At 38.7% G+C, this 27346-nt stretch overlaps 3 protein-coding genes across 3 annotated transcripts in view; 2 read left to right on the top strand and 1 right to left on the bottom strand.

Annotated features, from left to right (window-relative positions):
• Window positions 1-27006, bottom strand: part of Flo2 (flotillin-2) — a 240649-nt gene extending 213643 nt beyond the window's left edge. Inside the window, exon 1 of the mRNA XM_034972374.2 lies at window positions 26785-27006. Within this exon, the coding sequence (XP_034828265.1) occupies window positions 26785-26833 (49 nt within the window). The 5' untranslated portion in view covers window positions 26834-27006. The remainder of the gene's footprint in view (window positions 1-26784) is intronic.
• Window positions 254-15790, top strand: LOC117985604 (glucose dehydrogenase [FAD, quinone]-like). The gene is made up of 5 exons (XM_034972367.2): window positions 254-585; window positions 4624-4851; window positions 5924-6056; window positions 12676-12795; window positions 14250-15790. Exons 1-5 carry the CDS (start codon window positions 327-329, stop codon window positions 15499-15501), a joined length of 1992 nt encoding a protein of 663 aa, XP_034828258.2. The 5' UTR covers window positions 254-326; the 3' UTR covers window positions 15502-15790.
• LOC117985596 (glucose dehydrogenase [FAD, quinone]-like) lies at window positions 20597-26040 on the top strand. Its single transcript, XM_034972360.2, has 5 exons — window positions 20597-20945; window positions 22683-22910; window positions 23438-23570; window positions 24100-24219; window positions 24307-26040. The coding sequence occupies exons 1-5, from the start codon at window positions 20654-20656 to the stop codon at window positions 25541-25543; spliced, it is 2010 nt and encodes a 669-aa protein (XP_034828251.1). The 5' UTR covers window positions 20597-20653; the 3' UTR covers window positions 25544-26040.
• Window positions 27007-27346: the final 340 nt, after the last annotated feature.

Here is a 27346-nt window from a genome sequence, read left to right as displayed (position 1 = left end):
TTCATTAATGTTATTCTAGACTACCTATTTGCAAAGCGGCATAAATTTACAAATCTAACGGGGAATACTTTAACAGTTATTCAACACTTTTGTCAATGCGTAAAAGAACGATTTGGCGTTGTCGCGTGTGTATTTAATTGGGCTATTCGCGGTATTATGATAGTCTGCCGGCTGGACCTTAATAAAATGTAGCTTGACCAGATACTTAGCAAAGTCGCTGCAATCGCATTAAGTTGCCCCACCGCTGTGGAAGCCTCCACCAGAGGCTTATATTTTTAAATAAAACTCCAAGTACTCTATACAATTTTGCCGCGTTGAAGTTAAAAATGAAGATCATATTTTGTTTATTAATTTTTACCGTTTTGTACAAAGATTCAAGCACCGATGAAGAGGCTGCGGTAAGAGATGATAATGGTGTTTATTATGATACGGGATCGTCGACAAGACGTAAAAGATTTTTTTGGAAAGACTTCCAAAGCCCTGTTGTAGAAAACTTTATGAAACTAACAGGGAGCCCTTACAACAAGCAGAGTCCTACTGGCGATATTTTTAGTTTCCTTCGAGATAGCTACCCTTTGCCTAAAGGTAAGGCTTCATTTTTTCATAAGATTTTATTTTAGTTTTTATATAAGGCCCACTTGCACCAAACTGGTTAATCTGGTTGAGTTTTTGTAATACTGACACTTTTTGTCAAGTTTATTCCAGAATTCACACAAGAAAAGAAATTTAAAATGTTTGTGCAACTCGATCTTACGACTAATTTTATCAAAGTGAAAAGTTAAGTTACTACCAATAATTAAGAAGATACTAATAATATTTAGTCTTTTTTGCGCCACACAAAAGTCACGTAATTGCTATTTTTACCATCAAGACAAATCTAACGACACCTATAATATTAAAATCGCTCAACCCGTTTAGGCTACAGACAGTGCCATTGTTTTCGGTGGGTAGGTAGCGTGCGCCACATTGTCATTCCAGTATCGCTCCCACAAATAAGACATCCCATTTAATACATAGATACATATTCTGCTATAGTGCAAAGCCGAAATGCCGGCTCATCGCGATTGGCCTAGGCATTCCTGAGGATTGTCAGCGCTTAGCTTAGAGCTAAAACTTCGACTTCTGCCTAACGAGTTATTAGGCCAATCTAGAAGTACCTACCTTTTCTAGTCCAAACCAAAATTGGTCAAATAGAGTGTCCGCTTTGGATTCGGCAATCCTGAATTAATTATTTTATTATTTGAGTTTGTTTAGACTTTGAATGCCACAATAAGTATACACGCAGACTGGAAAAGATAATCTTATAATGAGGGTCGGCGATTATATTTAAAAAAAAATGAAATTGATTGATATTGAAGCAACTTACGCCAATTTTGTATCAAAAATATTAAAAGTACCTAATTTTATTTACTTTTAGTGCTTTGCAAACAATAAGAATTAGGTGTTAATTTTGTTGTAAAATATTTGTCAAACCAAGATTGACCTGATTTTAAAAGGATTAATAAAGGCTGTTTTACGCCAGAGCAAGAACACACGACAATGCGGCATGCTAAATATTATAATGGAAAGATTAATTTTGCAGCCAGCATATGGCAGTCTATTTTATCCGAAACAACATCATGTAGTATTGATAAAAACAATAATCTGCCGACGATTCTGGCTACATTTATGCCTCATTATCGCACAGTATGGTTTTGGTGTAAAACAGCCTTAACAGTGATAAGTTTTAAATATATCTTGAGTGTTCAGGACTGAGTTTTTCAGTTCAGTTTTTGCGTGCAGACGGGTAAAAAGTCGATGAGTGTACCCTATCATTTGTTTCGGTCTGTAGCACGTCCGCGTCAGGCGGCACCAAAAAACAAACAAAGTGGGATGCACAAGTCAGTGTTTGTAACTCCATGGTTAAAGTAGAGAGTCAAGTGTATGGTGAAAAGTTAATGAACCCTGAAATATGCAGCCCAGAGTGGCTTTTTGGTGATCAAATTTAACTTTAACCGCTTGATGTGCGACTGGCCCTTACTTACTTGCACAACATTCAGGTTGCCTTTTACGCAGCACGGGCAGAACTCTAAATTATAATTAACTAGCTGACCCAATCCGGCTTCGCTCGAGTGGAATTTTGTTTGAAAAACGGTGAGGGTGGAATTACCAAAAATCAAGAAACGCGAACCTTCTTCGTTTTTAAATTTTCATAGATGAAACTTGAAATGAAAAATGACGGACTTGCATACAAATTTTCATTCCCTATTTAACCCTGTTGAGGGTGGAATTTCTAAAAACCTTGAAACACGTATTTCTTCATTTTTAACAAAAACTTCAAATATCAATTTTCATCGATGTAACTTTACAAATGACGGACTTTGATACAAACTTCCATCCCGTTTTTAACCCCGTTAGAGGTTGGTAACTGAATTGCTAAAAATCCGTTCTTAGTAGGTGGCTTCGTTATAAAAGGAACCCACTATCAGAATTCCATGTTCCTAACCCCAGCTGTTAATAGATCAGTCTGTCAGTCGGGAGTCGGGACAGGTCTGTGTAGGTATATTGTAAAATAATATTAAAATTCTCTTGCTTTGCATTAATTTTAACGAACGCATTTTAATGACCATTAGTTTGACCATTAAAATGCGTACATTTATAATTTTAATATATGTATTTTGTGAATTTTGTAATTTATTCCACAATGACCTCCATAAGACATGATTTTTCTTGGATAAAAATACCTACCTGCCAAGAAATACATGTCTCAGGTATCATGCTTAGGGCGTTTGTGCTCTCATCCGTATCCGTATTCGGTTCGTATTCGTGTTTTTTATGTAAAACATCTTAGACTGGATCATCACTTACCACCAGATGAGATTGCAGTCAGGGGTTAACTTGTATCTGAATATCTAATATAATTTCATGATTTTAGGTCAACGGGAAGTACCCTGTAGGTTTCTTGACAGACAGACAGACAGACAGACAGACAGACAGACAGACAGACAGACAGACAGACAAACAGACATACAAACAAAGTGATCCTATAAGGGTTCCGTTTTTCCTTTTGAGGTACGGAACCCTAAAAATTAAAACTAGGTAAACTTAAAACTACGAGCTCGAAAGTACTAAGAACAAAACTGATGTCTTGTTTGAGCTAAAAGGGCTGCTGCTTCAGCATGATGCTGCAGCAGTAGATGACAAATGCAACTAATGGTTTCACCACAGAGTAAGGATATAAGGATTAGTGGTTTCAAATTGAAGCGTGATTATTTATTAAGAAAAGAAATGAAAGAAGACCCTTCGAGTAGATTTTTTACAGATCCAAAGAAAACTTCACAACGCAACGGATTGATCTGATTTTTACATGGATAAGTTGACCTTGAGAGTGAGATAGGCTATTTTTTATCCCGGAAAATCAAAGAGTTCCCACGGGATTTTCGAAAATCTAAATCCACGTGGATGAAGTCGCGGGCATCAGCTAGTGTAACATACGAATGAATGTAATGTACGAGTGAAGGTAGTTAAATGCAACATGACGTCACTTGTCAGCCAATGGAGTGCGAGACGTCATCTGAATTATCTGAATTCTGATTGATCAACGTGAAAAGTCGGCTTCGATGCTAACGAACGCATGATATACCATGAGTATAATTATGTAGAGGCTGTGGACAGAACCTTAAAGGATCTCAGAAACTCCGCTGCCGTCGTGGGTGGGATTACTTTGCTGGAGATTTCCAACAGACACTCCCTGTTGTTAAGACTATCGTGTAGTGACAAAACGCGTATCGTCAAACATGCTATCTGTTTCACGCCGCTTCGCTACCTTCTCCTCGTGAAAGATAGAAAGAGTTGCAAGTCCAATAGGCATTTGCCTACATTTTATTCTTGAAATATTGTACATCTTAATCTAGGCGTGTACGTTTTTTTAGGGTTCCGTACCTCAAAAGGAAAAACGGAACCCTTATAGGATCACTTTGTTGTCTGTCTGTCTGTCTGTCTGTCAAGAAACCTACAGGGTACTTCCGGTTGACCTAGAATCATGAAATTTGGCAGGTAGGTAGATCTTATAGCTGACATTTGGGGAAAAATCTGAAAACCGTGAATTTAGGGTTAGATCACACAAAAAAAATTAAATTGTGGTCATGAACTAATAATTAGTATTTTCAACTTTCGAAGTGAGTGACTATATCAAGTGGGGTATCATATGAAAGGTCTTTACCTGTACATTCTAAAACAGATTTTTATTTATTTTTATGCATCATAGTTTTAGAATTATCGTGAAAAATGACGAAAAAATAAGACTGTAGTACGGAACCCTCATTGCGCGAGCCTGACTCGCACTTGGCCGGTTTTTATTTTATTTTAATAAAATACTCTAGAGTTTTTAGGTCAAAAATACGTATATTTAGACGCTAGTAACGTTTAACATAAGCAATTTCTTTAAAATTAAAACGTACGAGCATAATTTTTCATTACATCTACAAAATTTCTAAAAACTATGAAAATTGACTACATTTACGGGAAGAAAAACGTTATCTCTTTTTGCATGAAAATTTACAACTAGACGATCCTCTTAAATTATACGCCTTTGCTTGTGGAAGAAATACATTTCAAATATATTACGTATTCCCATATTTTCAGGACTGAAAGAGCCCTACTCCGAGTATGACTTTGTGATAATTGGTGCTGGATCAGCAGGATGCGCTTTGGCATCACGTCTAACAAAAAATCGAAATGTAACCGTTTTGTTACTTGAAACTGGAAAACCGGAGATGATACTGACGGATATACCAGCTATTGCACCAAGTTTTCAGGCAACGGATTATGTTTGGCATTATTATATGGAACCTCAGCCTGGAGTCTGCATGGGTAAGCTATTATTTTACTTTATAAAATACGAAACGACATTTTTTTAGTTTGATCTCTGCAACAAAAGGTTTACATATAATTATTATTTAAATTAAAATTTTATCATAATTCAGTTTTAATTCGGACACAAGTGCCTATTTCACAGCATTGTCAAAAATAACAAAGGATATTAAATTTGAAAATATAAATACGTTTTACGTTTCAAAAATATACGTTATTAAACATCAAAAATGTAAACAAAGTTTTTCCCAAAGTACCTATGCAAATATTTGTATTTATGAAATTAAACTGACCAGTGATGACTGATGTATGACCCTTTAAGAGAAGTAACCCTAGCGCCCTCCCCAGCGCGGCGCTTTCCATACAAACGTAGTTTGATTCTCATTTGAATTAATATTCAAACAATCAAAGTCAATGAAATTTAAGAAACAAATAATGTGTTGTGTCAGATTTCCGTAAAAATGTGCAGTTTCAAAGATACGCCTTACAAACTTACGCCTTACCTCCTCAAAGATACGCTTTGACAACGAAGAGCTTTTCGGAACCCGCGGTTACTATGTTAGTAGGTGACCAAAGATTGCCATACTTAATCTTAATACCTTCCAATAGAAATAGAAATATTTTGAATCAAAATTAAATTTTTACAAATATCTATTTCTGAATCGTCAAATGCATCTACAGTAGCCGGCAAGAAATATTGTACATCGACCTTCAGAATGAGATTTCGGCTTTGTGGAGCGTTATCTCTGTCACTCTGTCTGTATGTGATGGTTTATGTCGGTCTCAACAACAGAGGCAACGCTCCACGAAACCGCACTCTCTTTCTAAAGGTCGATGTACAATATTTCCCGCTGGGTAGTGTACCACTAGTTCGGAATGCCTTTCCTACCGAACTATCTAACCGAGCGAGCGAGAACCAGCAAGAAACTCGGCGGTTGCTCTTTTGAAAGATTAAACTTACAATATTGGGCCATTATATGTATAGAAGTAATTGCAAACTCGCGGATAGCTGAGCGAGCTGCGAGTCAAATCAACGTTCTATTATAATCGCAAACAATTGCAATAATTACAGGAATGAACAACCAACGCTGTTTTTGGCCGCGAGGCAGAGCTATTGGTGGAACAAGCGTTATAAATTACATGATTTATACCAGAGGCAGGCCAAGAGATTGGGACCGTATCGCTGATGCCGGAAACTACGGCTGGTAAGTTAAAAAAAATATCATAAACAAATGCACAATGTGATTACAACACGAAAAAATTTTTGGTGTTACAGTATAAAAAATAACCGAGTCACAAGCTTATTTAGTATTTAACCTATTTACATGGACGGTTAGTGTTTTTATTATTATTTAGCACTAGCTAATGCCCGCGGCTATGAGTGCGTGGAGATAGGTTTTTAAAATCCCGTAGGATTTAATTTTCCGGGATAAAAAGCAAACTTTAACTTTAACTACATCCATGCAAAAAATCACGCTGATCCATAGCGTTGCTTTGTTGCGGTCTGATTGAAGGATAAACCAATAAACCGACAAACAGACACACTTGTCGCGGATTATACGTTTGTATGGAAAGCACTGGGGAGCGCACTATGGCCAATGGTATTCATAAACATCATAATCCTTCTCGTCATTTCCATTACGAAGTGTATGACAGAGTGAACGGCATGTTATGTTAGAGAATAGTGACAATGGCACGGTCTTATCAATTACTTCCTGTAAAATTACGGCAGAATCTAAATTGGAGACACTGATGAAGGTCAGGCTAAAGTAATTATTGATGACTGGACGAAGCCCGCGACTTTCCAAGTGGAAGTTTTTTAAAAATCCCGTGGTGACCGTATTGATATTCGGGGATAAAAACTATGTCAATACCTACACCGGAGCGAGACCAATAATTAATCTATGACCTACACTATTTTTCTTTGATTTCAACATTTCCAATTAAGAATTATTATTTATCACATCCATGGATTTCACGTCACCCCTATCCTAATATTTGACAGATGTCTATTCAGGATCAAAACCGAGAGTTTCCTCACTCTATAGTCGACGCATTTTAAGCTGAGTCGTCGAGTTGTCTGTCTGTTTCGCTCGCACTTACCTACGACCTGTAAATGCGAGCGAAACAGACAGATAACTCGACGAATCAGTTTAAAATGCGTCGACTATAGTTCACTCTGGTCTTGATCACGGAGTACCAGCGGGGTGATTCGCTAAATCACCCCGCTGTAATAGTGGGGATAGTGGGTTAGTAGGGGATGGGGATTCCTGTAAGTGTACAGAACGTAACGTGTTTTCGACCTCCTAATATAAGGGGAATAACCTTGAAAGAATTAACACTCCTCCAAACTCTACGTGATTTGCGATCAAAATACGTTTGATAGCCATATACGTCACATTTTACGATTCTATAACTCATATTATATTGACGTTGTATGACTTCTGAACACGTGTATAAAATATATCACGAGCAGATTGCTTATGCCTTCAAATCGTATGATATTACTAGCTGATGCCCGCGACTTCGTCCGCGTGGATTTACATTTTTCAAAATCCCGCGGGAACTCTTTGATTTTCCGGGATAAAAAGTAGCCTATGTGTTAATCCAGGGTATAATCTATCTCCATTCCAAATTTAATCCAAATCCGTTCAGCCGTTTTTGTGTGATTGAGTAACAAACATCCAAACATCCACACTTTCACATTTATAATATTAGTAGGTTTAGGATTAGGATATAACGAATGTATGTATTATTATGCCTTCATAAATGCCATAAATACATAATGACTGCGATTTCACCTAGTACCTACCTAGTAGATAAATGATGATGCAGTCTAAGATGAAAGTGGGCTAACTTGGAAGCGATGGCAGTTTTATAACGGTTTTCTACACGGCATTGTACCGAATCACTAAATCGCTTGGCGACATGACATTGCCAGCAGGGTGGTAATTAGCGACGGCCTATGCCTCGCACCAGAACAGACCATAGATTAAAAATTATAAATTCCAAAATTGCTACTGCCGGGAATGGAACCCGGGATCACCCACTTATATGACCACAGCACTCACTACTACGCCATGTCAGAGAGGTCGTCAAACCTTGAAAACCGCTATTCACGCCTCTAATTATTATTATATATACAAGGTGAGTCCTCATTAATGCAATAATGAAATAGCTAAAAAAAATAGACTGAATATCGACAGAAAATATAATAAAAATATTTTTTGGTTTCACAGACCCGTTTTTGATTACTTTTACTTATTAACTGTTTTTGTTTTACATCATAGACCCCTTGTTCCAAAAAATACAAGGTTTACTTGGAGTCTTTTATTTTTGCAAAAAAAAGTTAAGATCTGTGAAATCATAAAAAATATTAAATATTTTTATTGTTTTCTGTCTTTAATAATTTAAATTTTAATACTTAATTGATTCTAATTTTACCCAATTTTAAGTGCACTTTATGAAAATTCAGAAACCACTAAAAATCTAATCCGATTCTACGTACACCATAAATATGAATGTTTTCTGCATAAGCTACAAATATGAATGCTTTTTGCATAGGCTTATCTTTTCAGTTGTATGTTGCGTTCCATTAAGTAGGTAATTTAGATTATAATTTAGGCTACGACGGGGCTGGCGTGTCCGTGTCGGACAAAAGTCCTATAATAATTCAAAATCCCACGATAAATCAAAAACTATTAAAGTATTTTTGGAAGGTGTCACGAGTCATCGTGCTACCTCTAAACAAAAAAAATTAACATAATAAAAAATGAATATAACCTGATGAACCTAAGATAAGACTTAAGAGATAATAAAAAAAACCGGCCAAGGTATAAGGTATTTTTCTGTCATTTTGCACGATAAATCAAAAACTATTATGCATAGAAAATAAACAAAAATCTGTTTTATCATATACATATAAACATGAAATATATGATACCCCACTTGGTATAGTTATCTTACTTTGAAAATTGAAAATAGTAATTATTTGTGCATGAACACATTTAAATTTAGATAGATAGATAGATAGAAATACTTTATTGCACACAAAAAATATTACATAACTATTACAGAAACTAAAACTAAAAAAATAATTGTATGCAAAGGCGGCCTTATTTATTTTTGTAATAAAACTACAAATTCACGGTTTTCGGATTTATTCCTTTACTTGTGGCATAAGACCTGCCTACCTGCCAAATTTCATGATTCTAGGTCAACGGGAAGTACCCTATAAGATTTTTGACAGACACGACAGACTGTAAAACTGACAGACAGACAGACAGCAACTAGGCTAGCTGTTTTACACAACTAAAAACTAAATTTAAATAATTTTCAATGAAATTTATACGGCCGCGATTCAAAAAGAAAGACCTGTTTTTTTTCAAGGTTTTATTTTACTACTTTATCGGCGTAAATAATAAATTACAGCTTTCTTGTACGCCGCGGACGGACAGACGGACATGGCGAAACTATAAGGGTTCCTTGTTGACTAAAGAACCCTAAAAATAAATCGATATGGATATAAGCGTGGACAATAATATAACTCTCACTATTGTGCAGTGTGCTTATTTAAATTAGAATGTCATAACGGAGGTTTCCAATTCCAATGTTAAGTTAGAAGGTATAATTAATAGTAGGTAGTAGTAGGTAACTCTAACTAGTATTGCGTAGTTCGTACTTACGCTACAACTATATCGAATCGATTTATCAATTAAAGTTAAAGTTAGACCTCGTCAAAAAACCGGCCAAGTGCGAGTCAGGCTCGCGCAACGAGGCGTACTACAGTCGTATCGTTTCGACATTTTGCACGATAATTTAAAAACTATGATGCATAAAAATAAATAAAAATCTGTTTTAGAATGCACAGGTGAAGACCTTTCATATGATACCCCACTTGATATAGTTAGTTATCTTACTTCGAAAATTGAAAATCATAATAATTATTACTTTATGACCACAATTTAATTTTTTTTGTGTGATATAACCACAAATTCACGGTTTTCAGATTTTTCCTCTAATGTCAGCTACAAGACCTACCTCCATGCCAAATTTCATGATTCTAGGTCAACGGGAAGTACCCTGTAGGTTTCTTGACAGACCGACAGACAGACAGACAACAAAGTGATCCTATAAGGGTTCCGTTTTTCCTTTTGAGGTACGGAACCCTAAAAATCAGTGACGACGTTTAGAGCTTATACGCACGGTCTACTGAGGTGCCCGGCAACTCAATTTTTTGTGTTGTTTCGGATTGACTATGCTACGTAGGCCCTACTGGCCGCTACAGCGTCACCGGGGGAGTTGGCGAGCGCGAAGCTCCGCCTGGGGGTGAGCCCTAGGGCTCGAGGAAATAATTTGAGAGGTCGGGGGGCAACGTCCTCCTAAGGGCGCCTCCTGTGAGGCTCGGACCACGGCTTAGGATGACGTTGGGATGGGTGGAGTTGTTGGACTACTGGTTAGTCCGTACGCCCCCGAGGCCGTGGCGTGAGTCCACGTCCGGGTGACGTTAGAAATCGGGGACCTCGTCTTCGCCGGCGAAGACGCTGTGATGAGGTTGTATTGTGTAGCCCTACAAGATAGGGAGCATTGTCGGTCATGATTTGATCGTCGGGATCGTTAAGGACGTGCTTAGGGCGTCTTTTATCGGGGGGGTCGTTTCGGTCAGGGATGTATGTCGCTGCCTCAACTATTAGGGGGTTGGGGTGTCTAATGGCTTTCTCAAAATAGTTTTTGGAGAGCTGTTTAAAGTAATGAGCTATTGTCAGGAGTTGGAGGTCTCTGTGAAGGTCCACGTTGCGCATGTACCACGGGGAGCCGGTGGCCATAAGCATAAACTTATTCTGTAGGACTTGGAGAGGTTTGAGAGAGGAGGGCGGCAGGTGTGCAAATGCAACACAGGCATAAGACATTATTGGGCGGATGCACGTTTTGTATAGCGTGACTTTATGTTGTAGTGACATTTTGCTTTTTGCGCAAATCATGGGGTAGAGACGGGAAAGCACATACGCTGCGTTCTTGCGGACTCTACGAATGTGCGCGGCGAAGCTCATCTTGTCATCAAAGGTTACACCCAAGTACTTGGTATTAGTTTGCCAGGGAATGGGGCGGTCGTAAAGAGTTATTTCAGTCTGTCGAAGTTTGTATTGTGATTTCCTTTTGGACTTTTGAAAGAGCACTGCTGCACTTTTTTCCGGGTTAACCTCTATCCTCCAAAGGCGGAACCAGTGGCCTAGGCTACTGACAGCCTTTTGGAGTCGAGCTTTAACGTTCCGGTAGTTTAAGTCGGAGCTGTATAGAGCGGTGTCATCCGCGAACTGGGCTATATGAACATGAGGGGATCTGGGAATGTCGCTGGTGTACAGCGCGTACAAAAGTGGCGAGAGCAGGGAGCCCTGAGGGACTCCTGCTCGGAGAGGTCTTGGGGAGGATAGGGTCCCATCCAGACGGTAGCGAAAAGTTCGATTGGTGAGAAATTCTCGTAGTAAACGTACGAGTCTTTCGGGCACGCCTAGATGGTAAAGCTTGTAGATCAAGCCGGCGTGCCACACCTTGTCGAAGGCTTTGGCCACATCGAAGAAAATGGCTCCCGTTGGGATGCCTCTCGTTTTGAATCGGTTGAAACCGAGAAGGATATGCTCCGTGAGGCGGTGCACTTGATGAACACATGAGTGTCTGGTTCGGAAGCCAAATTGCTCGTCGTTGAGGAGGTTTTTCTCCTCTACGACGGACCTAAGTCGATTGAGGATGACTTTCTCATACACCTTGCCAAGGGTGTTGAGTAAACTAATGGGGCGGTAGCTAGTAGGGAGGTTCCTAGGTTTCCCTGGCTTGGGGATGCCTATAACGGTAGCTTCTTTCCACCTGTCGGGGAAGGAGCATCCCACCATGAGGGTGTTGAAAATGACTACCAGGAGGTTGATTAATACATCGGGGAGTAACTTTAGAGTTTTGTTGTTAATAGAGTCGGGGCCTGGGGCTTTTTTGGCGTGAAATTCTTTGCTTCGTTATTAAACCTGCATGCTTGCCCATAATGTTCTTAAAGATGCGATAAGCAGTAGACTAAGGCCAAATCCTTAACATTCTGGGAGAAGACCGTGTTCAGTATTGAGCCGGAAGGATTAGTCATAATGGTGGGAAAATCGGTAACAAAAATCGATGACATAATCCATACTAATATTATAAATGCGAAAATGTGTTTGTCTGTCTGTCTGTCTGTCTGCTAGCTTTTCACGGCTCAACCGTTCAACCGATTTTGACAAAATTTGGTACAGAGATAGCTTGCATCCCGGGGAAGGACATAGGCTACTTTTTATCCAGTGGCGTGCGCAGTGTTTGAAGTCAGGGTAGGCATTAGATAGGTAGGAACCTATTTACTGGCAGGTCATAATGAAAAATATGCATTGAGCTATTATTGAGGGGTAAGCAGTGCATTTATGCCTCTATGACCTGCACGCCACTGTTTTTATCACGGAAAATCAAAGAGTTCCTACGGCATTTTTAAAAACCTAAATCCACGCGTACGAAGTCGCGGGCATCGGCTAGTCTATATCTAAATATATAAAAGGAAAAGGTGACTGACTGACTGACTGACTGATCTATCAACGCACAGCTCAAACTAATGGACGGATCGCGCTGAAATTCGGCATGCAGATAGCTATTGTGACGTAGGCGTCCGCTAAGAAAGGATTTTGCAAAATGCAACCCCTAAGGGGGTGAAATAGCGGTTTGAAATTTGTGTAGTCCACGCAGACGAAGTTGCGAGCATAAGCTAGTTATAAGATATTATGAACAAGTTTAGTAAACCCGAATTATTACAATTTCTAGGTCCTACAATGACATGCTAAAGCACTACATCGAATTGGAAAAAGCTGATTTAAAAGGATATGAAAAGGCGCCACATAGAGGTCGTGACGGGGAGCTGCCTGTGGAGTTTGTTCCAATAAAGTAAGTATAGTAGATAAAGCTTGCTGGCTCTTCTCGGTAGGAACGCCATTCCGATCCAGTGGTAAATTATTTTGATCGTACAACAAATAAAACTTTTTAGTCCCACACCTCGTAACCTCGTGCAAGTTAATGACCGGACAGCGCCATCTATGATGTGGTTTGGTAAATTATTTGTTCAAAAACACAATATTTTTTGTGATGTAACCACAAATATTAAGGCCTGTGACAGCCTAGTGATTAGGACTTAGGACGTCCGCCTTCTAATCGAAGGTCGGGGGTTCGATCCTCGGGGGCTCTAACTTTTCGGAGTTATGTGCGTTTTAATTAATTAAGTAAATACCACTTGCTTTAACGGTGAAGGAAAACATCGTGAGGAAACCTGCATTCCTGAGAGTTCTCCATAATGTTCTCAACGGTGTGTGAAGTCTACCAATCTAAGCCCCTTCTCACTCTGAGAAGAGACCCGTGCTCTGTAGTGAGCCGGCGATGGGTTGATTATGATAATGATGAACCACTGTTAAACCACAAATTCACGGTTTTTGGATTTTCCTTATTTGTGCTATAAGACCTACCTATAGTACGCGATAGTTCAAGATGGCACTGATGGTTCAGGGCGGGGACACCCCGCACAGCCCAAGTGCGGGACAGCACGGGTGACGTGCGGGTGTGCGGGGCGTGCCCCGATTGCCATCTGACCTATCGACCTTGCCGTTGAATAATGAAAGGCAGGTAACATTAAAGAGCAGTGTGTAAGGCACAAGTAGGTAAACGGAAAAATCCGAAAACCGTAATTATGATTAAATCACAAAAAATGTTATTTCATGTACGATGATAATACGCCGGTCGCGTGGCTGTCTGTATATCGTCGCCATGTTCTGTCGTGAAGCGCGCTGAAAAAGATGCCGCGTAAAGTTCAGCCGCATACTTAATGGCGCGTTTTTTCCAAAAGGTGTATCATGCGAACCGAATACTACGACCGAAAATTCAGCCGCCCGCACTGTACTTTCGGCGACGTAATTTACGAAGGTGTTTCGGAACACTAAATAAAGCAAAGTATAAAGAGAAACATAGTAGTCTGACGCCTTTGTTCTCGTGGTAAATGACTGCGACGACCCGTCAACATAGGGCCCTCACTACCTAGGCCAACCCACCACCTCCCATGGCCCCACCAACCTCGCGGTTATATGGGCCGAAACGCGGGAGGGCGCCCGTTCGGTACTTGCTCGGTGGCTCTTTCCCGGGGCGCCTTCTTGACTCCCTACAAATTCTTTAGGCCTACCTAGGCTAGGCCAGGCCTACTACCTAGGCCAGTTCGGGTCACTCCTTCATCCCGCATTTACAGCGCGATGCTCTGTCTAGACGGTTCTCTGTATATAAATCATATATTTACTCTGTGCCAAAAGTATGTACATATAGAGAACTTGTCCAATAAAATTTTATACTTTTCATTACAGAACCCGCTTATCCGATGCATTCCTGGAAGCTGGTAAAATATTGGGACATCCAACAGTTGACTATAACGCACCGGAGCAGTTGGGTTTCGGTCGAGTTCAAGTCACAATCAGCAACGGTCGGAGATACAGCGCTGCCAAAGTATTTCTACATCGACACAAAAACAGACCTAATCTACATATCTTGCAAGACACTACAGCTACGAAAATATTGATTGATCCTGAAACGAAAATAGCATATGGTGTAGAATACGTAAGAAACAATCTTCTTCATACCGTCTTAGTACGGAAAGAAGTTATAGTATCAGCCGGACCTATAGCGTCACCGCAGCTTCTAATGTTGTCTGGTATCGGACCACAAGAGCATTTAAGCTCTATTGGAATACCGGTAATTCATAATCTTCCAGTGGGACGGACATTGTATGATCACATAACCTTTCCAGGATTAGTATTTACTTTAAATGTAACGGGCATATCCTTAATTGAAAATAGACTGGCGAACATACAGAATGTTGTTGGTTGGCTTCAACATGGCGATACGGCCATTGCGTCCCCTGGTGGAGTAGAGGGTATTGGATATATAAAAACACCAAATAGCGACGATCCTGATTCATCGGTTCCTGATATAGAACTTATAAATATAGGCGGATCCATAGTCTCCGACGGTGGGCCAGGCGCAAGTAGATCTGTCCGAAGAGGAATGAGAATATCTAAAAGCCTTTTCAATGAGGCGTATGGATCTATCGACGGAAAAGACACATGGAGCACATTTCCAATGTTATTACATCCTAAATCCTTTGGATATTTAGAGTTGAAAGACAGTAATCCTTTTAGTCATCCCCGTTTATACGGCAACTATTTAACAGATCCCAGAGATGTTGCAACTTTTGTAGCGGCTATTCGCCACGTTCAAGCCCTAGCAGCAACTGCTCCGTTTCAACGTTACGGTGCCAGAGTACATCCAGCTAAATTTAAGACTTGTCGAATGCATACATTCGATTCTGATGAATACTGGGAATGTGCAGTGCGCACTCTCACTGCAACCCTACATCACCAAATAGCAACATGCCGTATGGGACCACAAGGAGACCAGTTAGCCGTCGTGGACCCTGAACTTAGAGTACATGGCATTAAGAGATTACGAGTAGCCGATTCAAGTATTTTACCTCGTACTATATCAGCACATACTAATGCACCTGCAATGGTGATAGGCTTAAAAGCAGCGAAGCTTATAAGATTAACATGGAACATTTAAGTAGTAATAAATATTTTATTTAAGTATATTTAAGTAGTCAATAAAATTTACAGTTTTTATTTATTTATTCATTACTACGCACACACACAAAATTATGTTATAACACTTTATGTACCGCACAGCAGTTTGTTGGCGAGTTCCCGAATATAATACTTACACTAACACTAAACTAACTTACTTAAACAATAATTATGTTTAACTAACAGCCCCGGCGAACTTCGTATCACCTAACAGTCGATTCTTTTTCAGGATTTTTTTTTAATTTATCTCTCCGTAAGAACCATATGGCCCCGTCTTCAAAGAATATTATGAAAAAAGAATTAGCGAAATCGGTTCAGCTGTTCTCGAGATTTGCGATCAGCAACACATTCAGCGATTCATTTTTAAATATAGAGAAGATAACACAAGTGAGTGCGAAACACAGATGCATTCTCTTTTCCTTCTCATAGTCCGAACTCCGAATATAATAGAGATGACTCATTGTATTTCATCGAGTATTCAAGCTATCGATTTGCTACTTTTTTACAACGAAGTGTCCTATAAGCGTTCTTTTTTTCTTTTTGAGGTATGGAATCCTAAAAGTATCGATAAATTGAATATTCGATAAAATACAATTAATGTTGTGCCATTTTCGTATCCGCACTTTGCTTATCATGGACAATCACGGAGTAATCATGGCTAAGAGCGATTGACGAATCGGGGTTGTTTCTCTGAGAATTTCGCCATCATTATTTGAAGTTCACAGTAGACATTTTCTACTGTTAATACACCGAATCTCAAAAAGCTGTAGTGAATTATACGATGAAGTCAACCAACAGTTACGATAACTTTTCTATGGGTGAGCCTCGATTTAGGGCATTGCTCCGGTAGTTGACCTGGGTTTCAGACATAGCGTTTTTCGCTTATGATTATAGATAATAATTAACTAGCTTATTCCCACAACTTCGTCCGCGTGTACTGCACAAATTTCAAACCCCTATTTTACCCCCTTTGGGGTTGAATTTTCAAAAATCTTTTCTTAGCGGATGTCTACTTTTTTATTTTACTAGCTTATAATTTATTTTTCAACAAAAAAAATTATAACAATATTGGGTATCGCGTAAGCACTTGACGGCTTGTCTAAGCACTGCACATTCCTCTATCATTAGCGTATAATGTGCGTACTAAGTATACGGTTAGTTGTAGCACAGAATATATAATAGTACTGTTGTAATAAGTATGTAGTAAACAATAAAAATATAAATATGTAGATATATCTGTAGTCTGTACCTGTTAAAATCGGTTAAACGTATGTGCACGTATGGGTCTTTACAAAAGCCTGTGGAAGCTCTCTGATTTTCCGGGACTAAAAGTAGCCTACGTCCTTATCCGGGAAGCAAACTATCTCTGTACCAAATTTTGTCAAAATCGGTTGAACGTGAAAAGGTAAAGTCGACGCTTCATACATTTATGGACAGTACATAATGATAGGTACTCGTAGGACTAGCGACAAATCTATTACAAGATTTCAGTAACTTAGTAAGTTTAAGATGCCAATATTCACGGAACGAACAGGATTCGTACCCGCCTCTGTCTCATCGCAGTCGGAGTAAGTAACAGAAGGACACACCTGTGCTATCCACACTGATATTATTGGCCCTCGCTCAACGTGCTGGTCGGTTTGTCGATTGGTGTCGGTTTCGCGCAATGTGCAATGAGCGTTCATACACTGTCCGGGACCGCTGAACGCGTTGGGCCAGCATGAAACGGCAGCTTATGAAGGAGTTCCAAGTTACGCGCTGGAAAAACTCTCTCTAAGGCGTTGCCTTTAATATATTTATAGTTTATACCAGCGACCGTCCGCGAATTCGCTCCCATGGGTATTTCCAAAATCCGGCCTTATTCTTTGTTTTCAACATAAAGGGAACAGCTAGCAACATTAGCTCCAAGATCCAAGGATCTGGGCTAGTCGTTGATGACCCAGTCAGTGAATGAGCTTTTCTTTTTCTAATATTTAGATTAGCACCGCAAATGTCGACTTTGCCTAGCTATTCTGAACATACTTTACCTAAATATACTTTACAGGAAGAACTCACTTAGAGTTCCAATCTGACCGTTCCGCTATATGGTTGTAAAATAGTATATTTAAATTATTTTATTTAATTTACACCAATGGTGCAGCCTAATGTGGAGCACGCCTGTCTATAAAGTGCCTGTATTCACTCTTTTTTTAAAGGTACTAATGTTATAACTAGCGAGGAAAACGGAAGCCGGTAAGGCATTCCCTATTCTAGCAGTGCGAATTAGAAACGAGGGAGCGAATCGCTTCGTAAGAATGCATTATAAAATCTTACTGTCATTAAGAACACATTGTAGTCAAAAAGCCTTCCTAACCTTCCGAAAACCTTCGAGGGTCCATTATTGCTTATTAAGTAATACGCACGCAATATGAATAACAAGTTTCTACAGTTGAACAAGTTCAGGAAAGGCATTGAACTTGTAAATCGTAGAAATTAAAAATAGCCTCTTACAAAAAATGGTCAAGTCAGATCGTCGTTCTATTTATATGTTTCAGTATAATTTTAAGAAATTTTAATGGTAGAGCCATGATATTGTAAAACTCCACATTCATATTATTATTACAATATTCCATACCAGGCCTTCCCATACTAGGGTTGGGAATGCATATATGTAAATGTTCCTTAATCTAACAGCAAAACTCGGTCTACGTCGTGTCTGCGAAGTCTAGTACAAAATGTATGAGCTTGAGCAGTCAGCACAGAGTGCTTTCCGTCGCAAGTCAGTTTTTTCTACCTACTTATAATAAAGTGCAAAGTCTTGACGATTCCTGTACATTAAATGTATTTTGAAAATTTTGATCGGCGGAAGCTTTATTATCGATTTACGCTGAAACTACTGACAGACAGAAGACAGAAATTAAAAAAAAACCGTTTTGGCATGTGTATCGATAATTAAGCTAAAAAAATCTAAAATATTGAATGTACAGGAACTGTCCAGTTACAGTTTTATTACAAGTCTAGATTTTTCTTCTTTGCATAGTAAAATGTATAACAATAGGTCTTAAGTCTACTATTTGCAAATTTCGGGCGTGCAACATACATACAATACATAATTATTTGGTATGCAAAGTTATGTTATTTGGCGCGAATGCTTGTATTGAATATCGAGCAAGCGAAGGGAGTCTAAGATTAAACCATGAGGGAAGCGAGTGGTTCAAAATAGATTCCTGAGCGTAGCGAGGAATTCGAATGCATGAGACCATGAGATGTAAAATAATTTTGCAGCCTAATTTTTGTTGTGCGAAACAAAATTTTTCATTTCACTAAAGCGAGGAAAATGCTAGGTTTTTAGCAAGAAAAACAATTAATTAGCAGCACCAACTTAAAAAAAAAGTTATAACATAAAATACTATTTTAAACTTTATTCTTCTTGTATTTTTATTATTTAACTAGCTTATACTCGCGACTTCATCCGCGTGGACTACACAAATTTCAACCCCCTATTTCTCCCCCTTAGGGGTTACATTTTTAAAAATCCCTTCTTAGCGGACGCCTACGTCATAATAGCTATCTGAATACTAAATTTCAGTTCGATCCGTCCAGTAGTTTGAGCTGTGCGTTGATAGATCAGTCAGTCAGTCAGTCAGTCAGTTACCTTTTCCTTTTATATATTTAAGATGAACTAAACTATATTATCTCTTTATACATATAAATAAAACTGAAACAGAGTATTATTCTTAATACAAAGGTAAGTCTATACAAATAATATTAAGATGTTTCGATTTTGGTTGTTTTAGCTTTTAAACTATTGTGAGTGACTTCCATAATATATCATATCTCACACCCGGCTTTACTCACGTGTTTAGTCGACGTTAGCCCAACTAGTTAGTTAGTTTGGTTGTTTATTTGTAATCGATAATTCCTGAAACTACTGAACCGATTTTAATAATTCTTTAACCAGAAAGCTACTTTATCCAGAAGTAAGTAAGAATATACATTATGTATAGGTATATACAGAATATACCAATATCGAATTTTACCCAAGCGAGCGAAGCCGAGCTAGATCAGCTATTTTTTGGTATGTTGCCGGTCTTATGGCTCGAAGTATTGTACCCGTAGGAAATTTAGAGAAGGTACTTGATAAAAGCTGGTACGAATTTTGCCACCTTAATTCAGAATTACGACCAGTAACTTGTTCCAGTAAATGTTAACAAATTATAGCTTTTAACCTCTTCAGATAATCCCTTTTTCTATTAGTGGAAACCATATGAAAACCCGTACAGTAGTTATTAAGATTAGCTCGATTATCTCGCCAGGAGGAACGGGAAGACGTTTCTCACAATAAAACTTGCTAAGAACCGACAATCATGGAAGTTAGCGATAGCAGTTGCTAGATGCTTCGTCAGGTATTGCTGCAACAGGTATCTCTCAAGCGACGGAAAAACTGCTCATTCTGTTTTTAAACTTCCGCTATCCGTATCTCTAGACCAACGATCCACATGTTCTATCCATAAAAATGGGCCTCTTGGCAAATTACTACAAGATGCCTCATTTATCATATGGGATGAATGCACCACGAGTACATGTAGAGGCTGGGGACAGAACCTTAAAGGATCTCAGAAACTCTGCTGCCGTCATGGGTATTTGTATTTGCTGGAGATTTCCAACAGACACCCCCCGTTGTTAACATCATTATCTGTTATTATCATTTCAGGATCGGATCTCTGGTTTAATATAATATAATGAGTCAAAATATATTTCCAGCTAAGCCAAAATGGAGTTGATTGGCGAGATGGCTTTGGATTAGAAATTTAGGCACTTCTAGGTCCGAAAACTTGATAGGCAGAAGCCGAAATTTTAGCTAAGCGCTCCGGATATTCTTAAGAATTGCCAATGCCTGGGATATTCGCGATATGCCAGCATTTCGGCTTGGGACTGTAACATAAAGATTACCTGCAAAAAACGAGGGTTTTTGCTTAGCATCTTTAACAGCAACCAACTCTAACCATAGCAGTAATATAACCTGTTTATAATTATGAACTCTATATAACGCACAACGTGGTATAAAAAACAATGAGTCTTGTTATAGCAATCAACATGATGTTATAACCCTGCTGATTTAATTGTATTATTTAGTATAATTTAATAATAAAATGAGGGCTGTGTCACATATATTGTTTTATGTAACACTTTTATTTAATAGTGCCGTGATCTTGCACTTGGACGCCACTTACGGTGAACTGCCTGCAATGAATGATTATAATTACGCTAAACCGAAAGCGTGTAGAGAATTTTGCAAGGAACATGATAGAATAAAGAAGAGGGAAACTTTTACGCCGAAAAGTAGGATTGTTGAAATGATGTTGCAAACCCCGATGTTTACTTATAATCGTAGTGAACCTGACATATTTTCGACGTTCCGAGACCGATATGATTTGCCTAAAGGTAAGTAACTTTTCTCCCACTTGCTTGGAAATTGGTTCATTTTCGATACGCAACTAAATAAAAGCAATTTCCAATAAATAACATAAATTGTTGGACAGTTTCATACTGCAGCCAGGTTTTTAGTGTACATATAGTCCGCGACAGGTCAAGATCGCAATCGAGGTATGAGGCGGGGAGACACCCCGCACACCCGCACGTTATACGCGCTCGCCCGCACCGGGTTAGCGCGGGGGCTGTGCGGATGTGCAGGGCATACCTATTTTCAGCGTTCCGAGTCCGATATGTACTTTTTTTAACGCTGGGAAATGCGTTTACGCATCCCCCCCTCCTGGAAACCAGCTAGTTAACCAGCCAGCCAACCAACTGGAGGGAAGGTATGTGGGACTCCCCGGCCGAGAGGTGACCGGAATACCCACTAAAACCCAGCGGCGCTCCTGCGAGTGGCTTGGTGACTGGGTCACGGGAACACCGAAGCAAACCACCGCGACCTAGCCAGCGACATTCGCCGAGGCGGACCCTCGACCGGGGCCCCGCTCACGGGGTCCCCACACCGCACGTCCGAGGCGCACCGACGAAGTGCGTGCGCCTCCCGACCCGGGGACCCAACGGGCGACAACTGCAGACTCCGTGCACGTCGCCCGCGTCCCATCCTCCGCCTCGTCCACTGTGCCCTCTGCTAGTCAGAGGGACACGCAGGGAAACCTCCCCCCTGCCAGGCCATTAGACATGGCTAACAATCTCCCCGAAAAGAGATTATTAGCCATGTTACTGGGGTGCACCGGCCCGAATACTGCTCTTCCCCTCGGATACCCGATGCATCCAAAAGAGACCAGCAGCACCCAGGTACACTGGGAGGTTACCTGGCTGGCACCCCGAGTCCGATATGTACTGCCTAAAGGTAAGTAACTTTAACTGACCTTAACAGGATTGTCGCGAGGAAGGTTAAATTAATAAGTTCTTTGCCAAAATTAAGGATATAACATACAACAATTATTACTATAAAATTCAAGTTCATAATAGTACTTAACGTAAGGTATTTTTATGTTTTTCCCTGAACAACGCAATCTAGATGCAAAAACTCTAAGTATATCTACCTAGTCTCATATGAGTAAAATATTAGGTTTGAAAATTTACCACTTTGGAAGTGCCTCTCGCGCAAACTATTCAGTTTAGAAAAAAATGATATTTGAAACCTCAATATTATTTTTGAAGACCTATCCATAGATACACAACACGTATGAGTTTGATGAAAAAAAAATTTTTTGAGTTTCAGTTCTAAGTATGGGGAACCCCAAAATTTATTGTTTTTTTTTCTATTTTTGTATAAAAATCTTAATGCGGTTCACAGAATACATGTATTTACCAAGTTTCAACAGTATAGACAGACGGACAGACAGACATGACAAATCTATAAGGGCTCCGTTTTTTGCCATTCGGCTACGGAACCCTAAAAAGAAGAAGAAGAATATTATATTTCAGGAGTTGTTAATATATTTAACGCAATGGAATTAAAATATGAATCAAAAACAATAAAGGTTCTGCTTTATCATGAGTTTCTCGTGACGAACATCTACTCAAATTGTAAGTTGTAACATACTTTAAATCTTTAATTAAGTAGGTAGGTACTAAATTGAATTCAACGTTTTAACGAAGACAAAAGTATATTTACAAAATCTACATCCAAATTATATGCACTCGGCACTATTTTATACTCACTATCATATTTTTCGTTTTCAGAATTCAAAGGGCCTCTAACAGAATACGATTTCATCGTAGTAGGAGCAGGATCCGCGGGTAGCGTACTTGCTGCACGTCTCAGTGAAGGTCTAAAGGCATCCGTACTGCTTCTAGAAGCAGGATTAGGAGAGTCCATGCTTACGTCAGTCCCTACATTGGCACCTCTATTCCAGATGACTAGTAGCGTATGGCCTTATTTAATGGAACCTCAACCAAATGTTTGCTTAGGTTCGTATCATTTTACGTATAACGCAACGGTACTAAATTTCTACATAACAATTCTTCTGTAATAACTTCTTATTCTTTGAAGTTCACTCACTCTGATCCCAGCAGAATTCAGCTGGGAAAGCGTTCAGGTTTTTTCAGGGCAAAAATCAATGTTAATAACCTATGCACTTTATCTGTCACTATGAGTAAGTTGTATATTATGTTGAAAAAATAGATAAATAATTCATTCATTCATTTGTAGAATTTGTCAATTCATTCATATAGTTTAAGAACTTCATACCTTTTATGAACTTTATCAATTATTATTAAAGCCTTAGAAGAATGGTCATTGAAATTCAATTTGAAGTGCCAATTAATTAATTATGAATTATGATATATTTTATCAAGTAACGTGTTTTAATTGTTAAATATATATCTACAGCAATTAAATAAATAATTAAGTATTTTTTCTAACTACAAAAGTGCGTTGAGTCAATTTTATTTAGTAAAATCAAATTATCGAACCTAATTATGTTTATACTTTTCAGGTATGGATAATAGTCAATGTTTTTGGCCTAGAGGTAGAGCTGTGGGTGGTTCGAGTGTAATCAATTACATGATTTACACAAGAGGTATGAAAGAAGATTGGGATAGAATCGCGGCCAAAGGCAATTATGGGTGGTAATAGAATAATTATTATTACTATAGTGCTAAATAATTTTAAATACATATCAAAAATTTCGTAACCGGCAGGAATCGAACACGGCATCTTCTGGGTTCGCACCCGATGCCTTGACCACTCGGCCACGGTCTCGCTTACTGCCAGTGACGAAATTTGTGATATGTATGTTAACTCAGTACTGAAGCGACTGTTTAATGCCATCTAGTAGCGACACTTTGCAGTTATCTAAAGTCTACAGTCTACTGTCAAAGGCCCATATTACAATGTAGCTTTTTGTTTGGTTTTTTTTTAAATCCCGTGGGAACTCTTTGATTTTCCGGGATAAAAAGTAGCCTATGTCCTTCCCCGGGATGTAAGCTACCTCTGTACCAAATTTCATCAAAATACTGTTTAACCGTTGGGCCGTGAAAAGCTAGCAGACAGACAGACAGACAGACAGACAGACACACTTTCGCATTTATAATATTAAGTAGGGATTTCCTACCTATTTTTATGTATGTTGTATATACGATCTTTTTCTTTTTTGAGGTCTTACGCAGATGTCATGAGTTACTACATGAAATCTGAACGAGCTAACCTACGAGAATTTAAAAATTCACCATGGCACAGTAAAGACGGTGAATTGAACGTCGAAGATGTTCCATTTAGGTAAACTTAAAAAACTCGGTGATTTTATTTTATGACAACAACCAAAACATGTTGATAAGTATATTATTAAGCATTTTTTTTCTTCAGATCGAAACTATCGAAGGCATTTTTGGATGCGGGCAAATTGCTAGGAAATCGGCGCGTTGACTACAACAGTCCAGACGGTTTTGGCTTTGGTTACATTCAAGCAACAATGTCTCGTGGAATACGAATGAGCAGCGCCAAAGCATTTTTACACAACAACAAGAAAAGAAAAAACCTACACATACTTAGTAATAGCAGAGTAACAAAAGTATTGATTGATTCAGCAACAAAAACCGCGACTGGAGTTGAATTCCAGAAAAATGGCCAGAGATATGAAATACGCGCAAGGAAAGAAGTAATTCTGTCGGCTGGTCCCATTGAGTCTCCTCATTTACTTATGTTATCGGGAATAGGACCTAGAAAACATTTAGAATCCTTAGGAATTGAGGTGGTGCAAGATCTGCAAGTAGGAGCAACCCTTTACGACCACATATCTTATACTGGTCTGGCATTCACCTTGAATACAACTCGATTAACGTTATTAGAAGAGAGGGTTGCAACATTAGAGAACATTTTGCAGTATACACAATTTGGTGACGGACCACTTTCATCCTTGGCTGGAGTTGAAACTTTAGGCTATATAAAAACAAATATATCGGAAGAAATCGGAAACTTCCCAGACATAGAGCTAATAGGATCTTGCGCTTCTCTGGCATCTGACGATGGAAAAGTAGTAGCCAAGGGAATTCGATTAGCTGATTGGCTTTACAACGATGTTTACAAGCCTATCGAAAATATCGACAGTTTCACGATAATTTTAATGTTACTGCACCCAAGATCGAAAGGCTATTTGAGATTGAGATCGAAAAATCCTTTCGAACAACCGAAGCTTTATGGCAATTATTTAACACACCCAAAGGACGTTGCTACGATGATCGCCGGGATACGATATATTTTAAAAATGATTGATACTCCTCCCTTTCAGAAGTACGGCACGAAATTGCACAAGAAAAAATTTCCTAACTGTAAAAAATTTGGCTTCGGAAGCGACGGGTACTGGGAATGCGCCATCAGAACAATTACAGCAACCTTACATCACCAGATAGCAACGTGCAAAATGGGACCGCCATCCGATCCCTCTGCAGTTGTAGACCCAGAACTGCGCTTGTATGGGATAAATAATCTGCGAGTTGTGGATACAAGCATCATACCAAACACAATAGCTGCACACACAAATGCACCTGGCATAATGATAGGGGAAAAAGGTGCCGATATGTTGAAACGAACTTGGGGTCTTTAAGTTCAAATAATTTTTTAAGCAGATAAGAATTAAAATAATGCATACAGTAGCCGGCAAGAAATATTGTACATTGACCTTTAGAATGAGATTTCGGCTTTGTAAAGCATTGTCTGTGTCACTCATACCTATGTGACTTATATGTTTTGTTGGTCTCAACGACAGAGACAATGCTCTACGAAACCGCTATCTCTTTCTGTAGGTCGATGTACTTACAATATTTTCTGCTGTGTACTGTAGGTACCTACATTTTTGCATCTTTACATATTTAATTAATACTAAATGATGCCTATGACTTTGTCCGTGTATATTTTGATTTTTTAAATCCCATGGGAACTCTTTGATTTTAAGCGCGGCTAATATAGAGCGAGCATAATAAGAGAAACCAGAAATCAAAGCGTAAAGCTCACCCGACTTCAAGATACATACACGTGTAGAAATTTGTTTCTACACGTTATTTTTACTTTGTAGTGGTTTTGGAAGTTGGTTTCTTTAATATTCTTTTTAAATTCTTAAAAAGACTTTTCAAATTAGATAAGAATTAATTATAAGACAAGAATTAATAAAAATTACTAGTCTACCAAATGTATTTAACCTTTACATTCTATACATAAAAAAGAAGCCAATTTAGAACATATTATTATTAGTTAATATTTTGGACAATTACTTCATCATAATCATAAACTAATCGCCGGCTCACTACTGAGCACGGGTAGGAGACTCAGAATGAGAAAGGTCTGGCCACAGTCTACCCATGCTGCCCAAGTGCAGGTTGGCAGACATACACACCTTTGAGAACATTATGGAAAAGAGGCTCAAACTCTCAGGCATGAATTTTTCCTCATGATGATTTCCTTCACCATTAAACCGCGTAATATTTAATTACTTAAAAAATTGTTTATAATGTTCGGTCAATTAAGTACTTGCCCTAAAATAATAAACAGCTGGCCTTGTGGACATCATAGCTAAATCGAGCTACGTTTTAACAGTCGACAAAATTAAGAGTAGGCACTCATAAAACCAAACGATGATGACCTTGCTTCATCTAATAGCACTCGAATCTCTTCTGAAGATAACCGTGATAAAAGCGGCGCGGGTTCTTTAATATTTTTAGACAAGTAAAACGAAAGGTGATTATGGGTGTATCTTAGATATTTATAATAATCTTTTGCGCAATATTTTATCTCTATTGCTCGTTTTAAGGAGAGTAATGTTAATTAGGAAAATGTTTTTCCTAAACATACCTGATACTATGAGCGCCTCGTTAGGGCCCACGGTGTGAATATTGCCCATTTCTTGACAAAATTATCACTGCACTGCACTATGAAAAACACTAATCAATAATCAAAAGCCAAATCAAATTTATTTATAGGTTCATTTGGTCAAGTTAATGTTTATTTATTTATTCATGAACCCCGCGACCCGCCGGACCCGCCTTGCCCTTGATTGATTTTTGACAGTTTACACTTTACCACTTTACAGTGCATAAAATAAAAATCTAACAACAGTCGTCACGGGTAACATTATAATTTGTGTAAGTGTGATTGTTAATCACTTGCTCTATACTTGTGGTCAATATTTTTAGAGTCGATGGCTTGTCGATGGCCCAATGGAAAATAATATAAAGGCATAAAATATAAATGATAAAAGCTCTATCAATGAACCAAAAGCTTAATTTGCTATAATCTGCTGAAACTATTTGGCTAATGCCAAATCTACCTTGATTCTTAATCTGAGCAAAAAAATGACTGAGTTTTTAGAACGTAGTGATTATATACTTTTTGGTATATTAGTGATGATCTGTGT

The sequence above is a fragment of the Maniola hyperantus genome, chromosome 9 (genome assembly GCF_902806685.2).
Source record: "Maniola hyperantus chromosome 9, iAphHyp1.2, whole genome shotgun sequence".
Classification (NCBI taxonomy): Eukaryota; Metazoa; Arthropoda; class Insecta; order Lepidoptera; family Nymphalidae; genus Maniola; species Maniola hyperantus.
The sequence above is the reverse complement of the archived record's forward strand: the minus strand, read 5'-3'. Positions and strand labels throughout refer to the sequence as shown.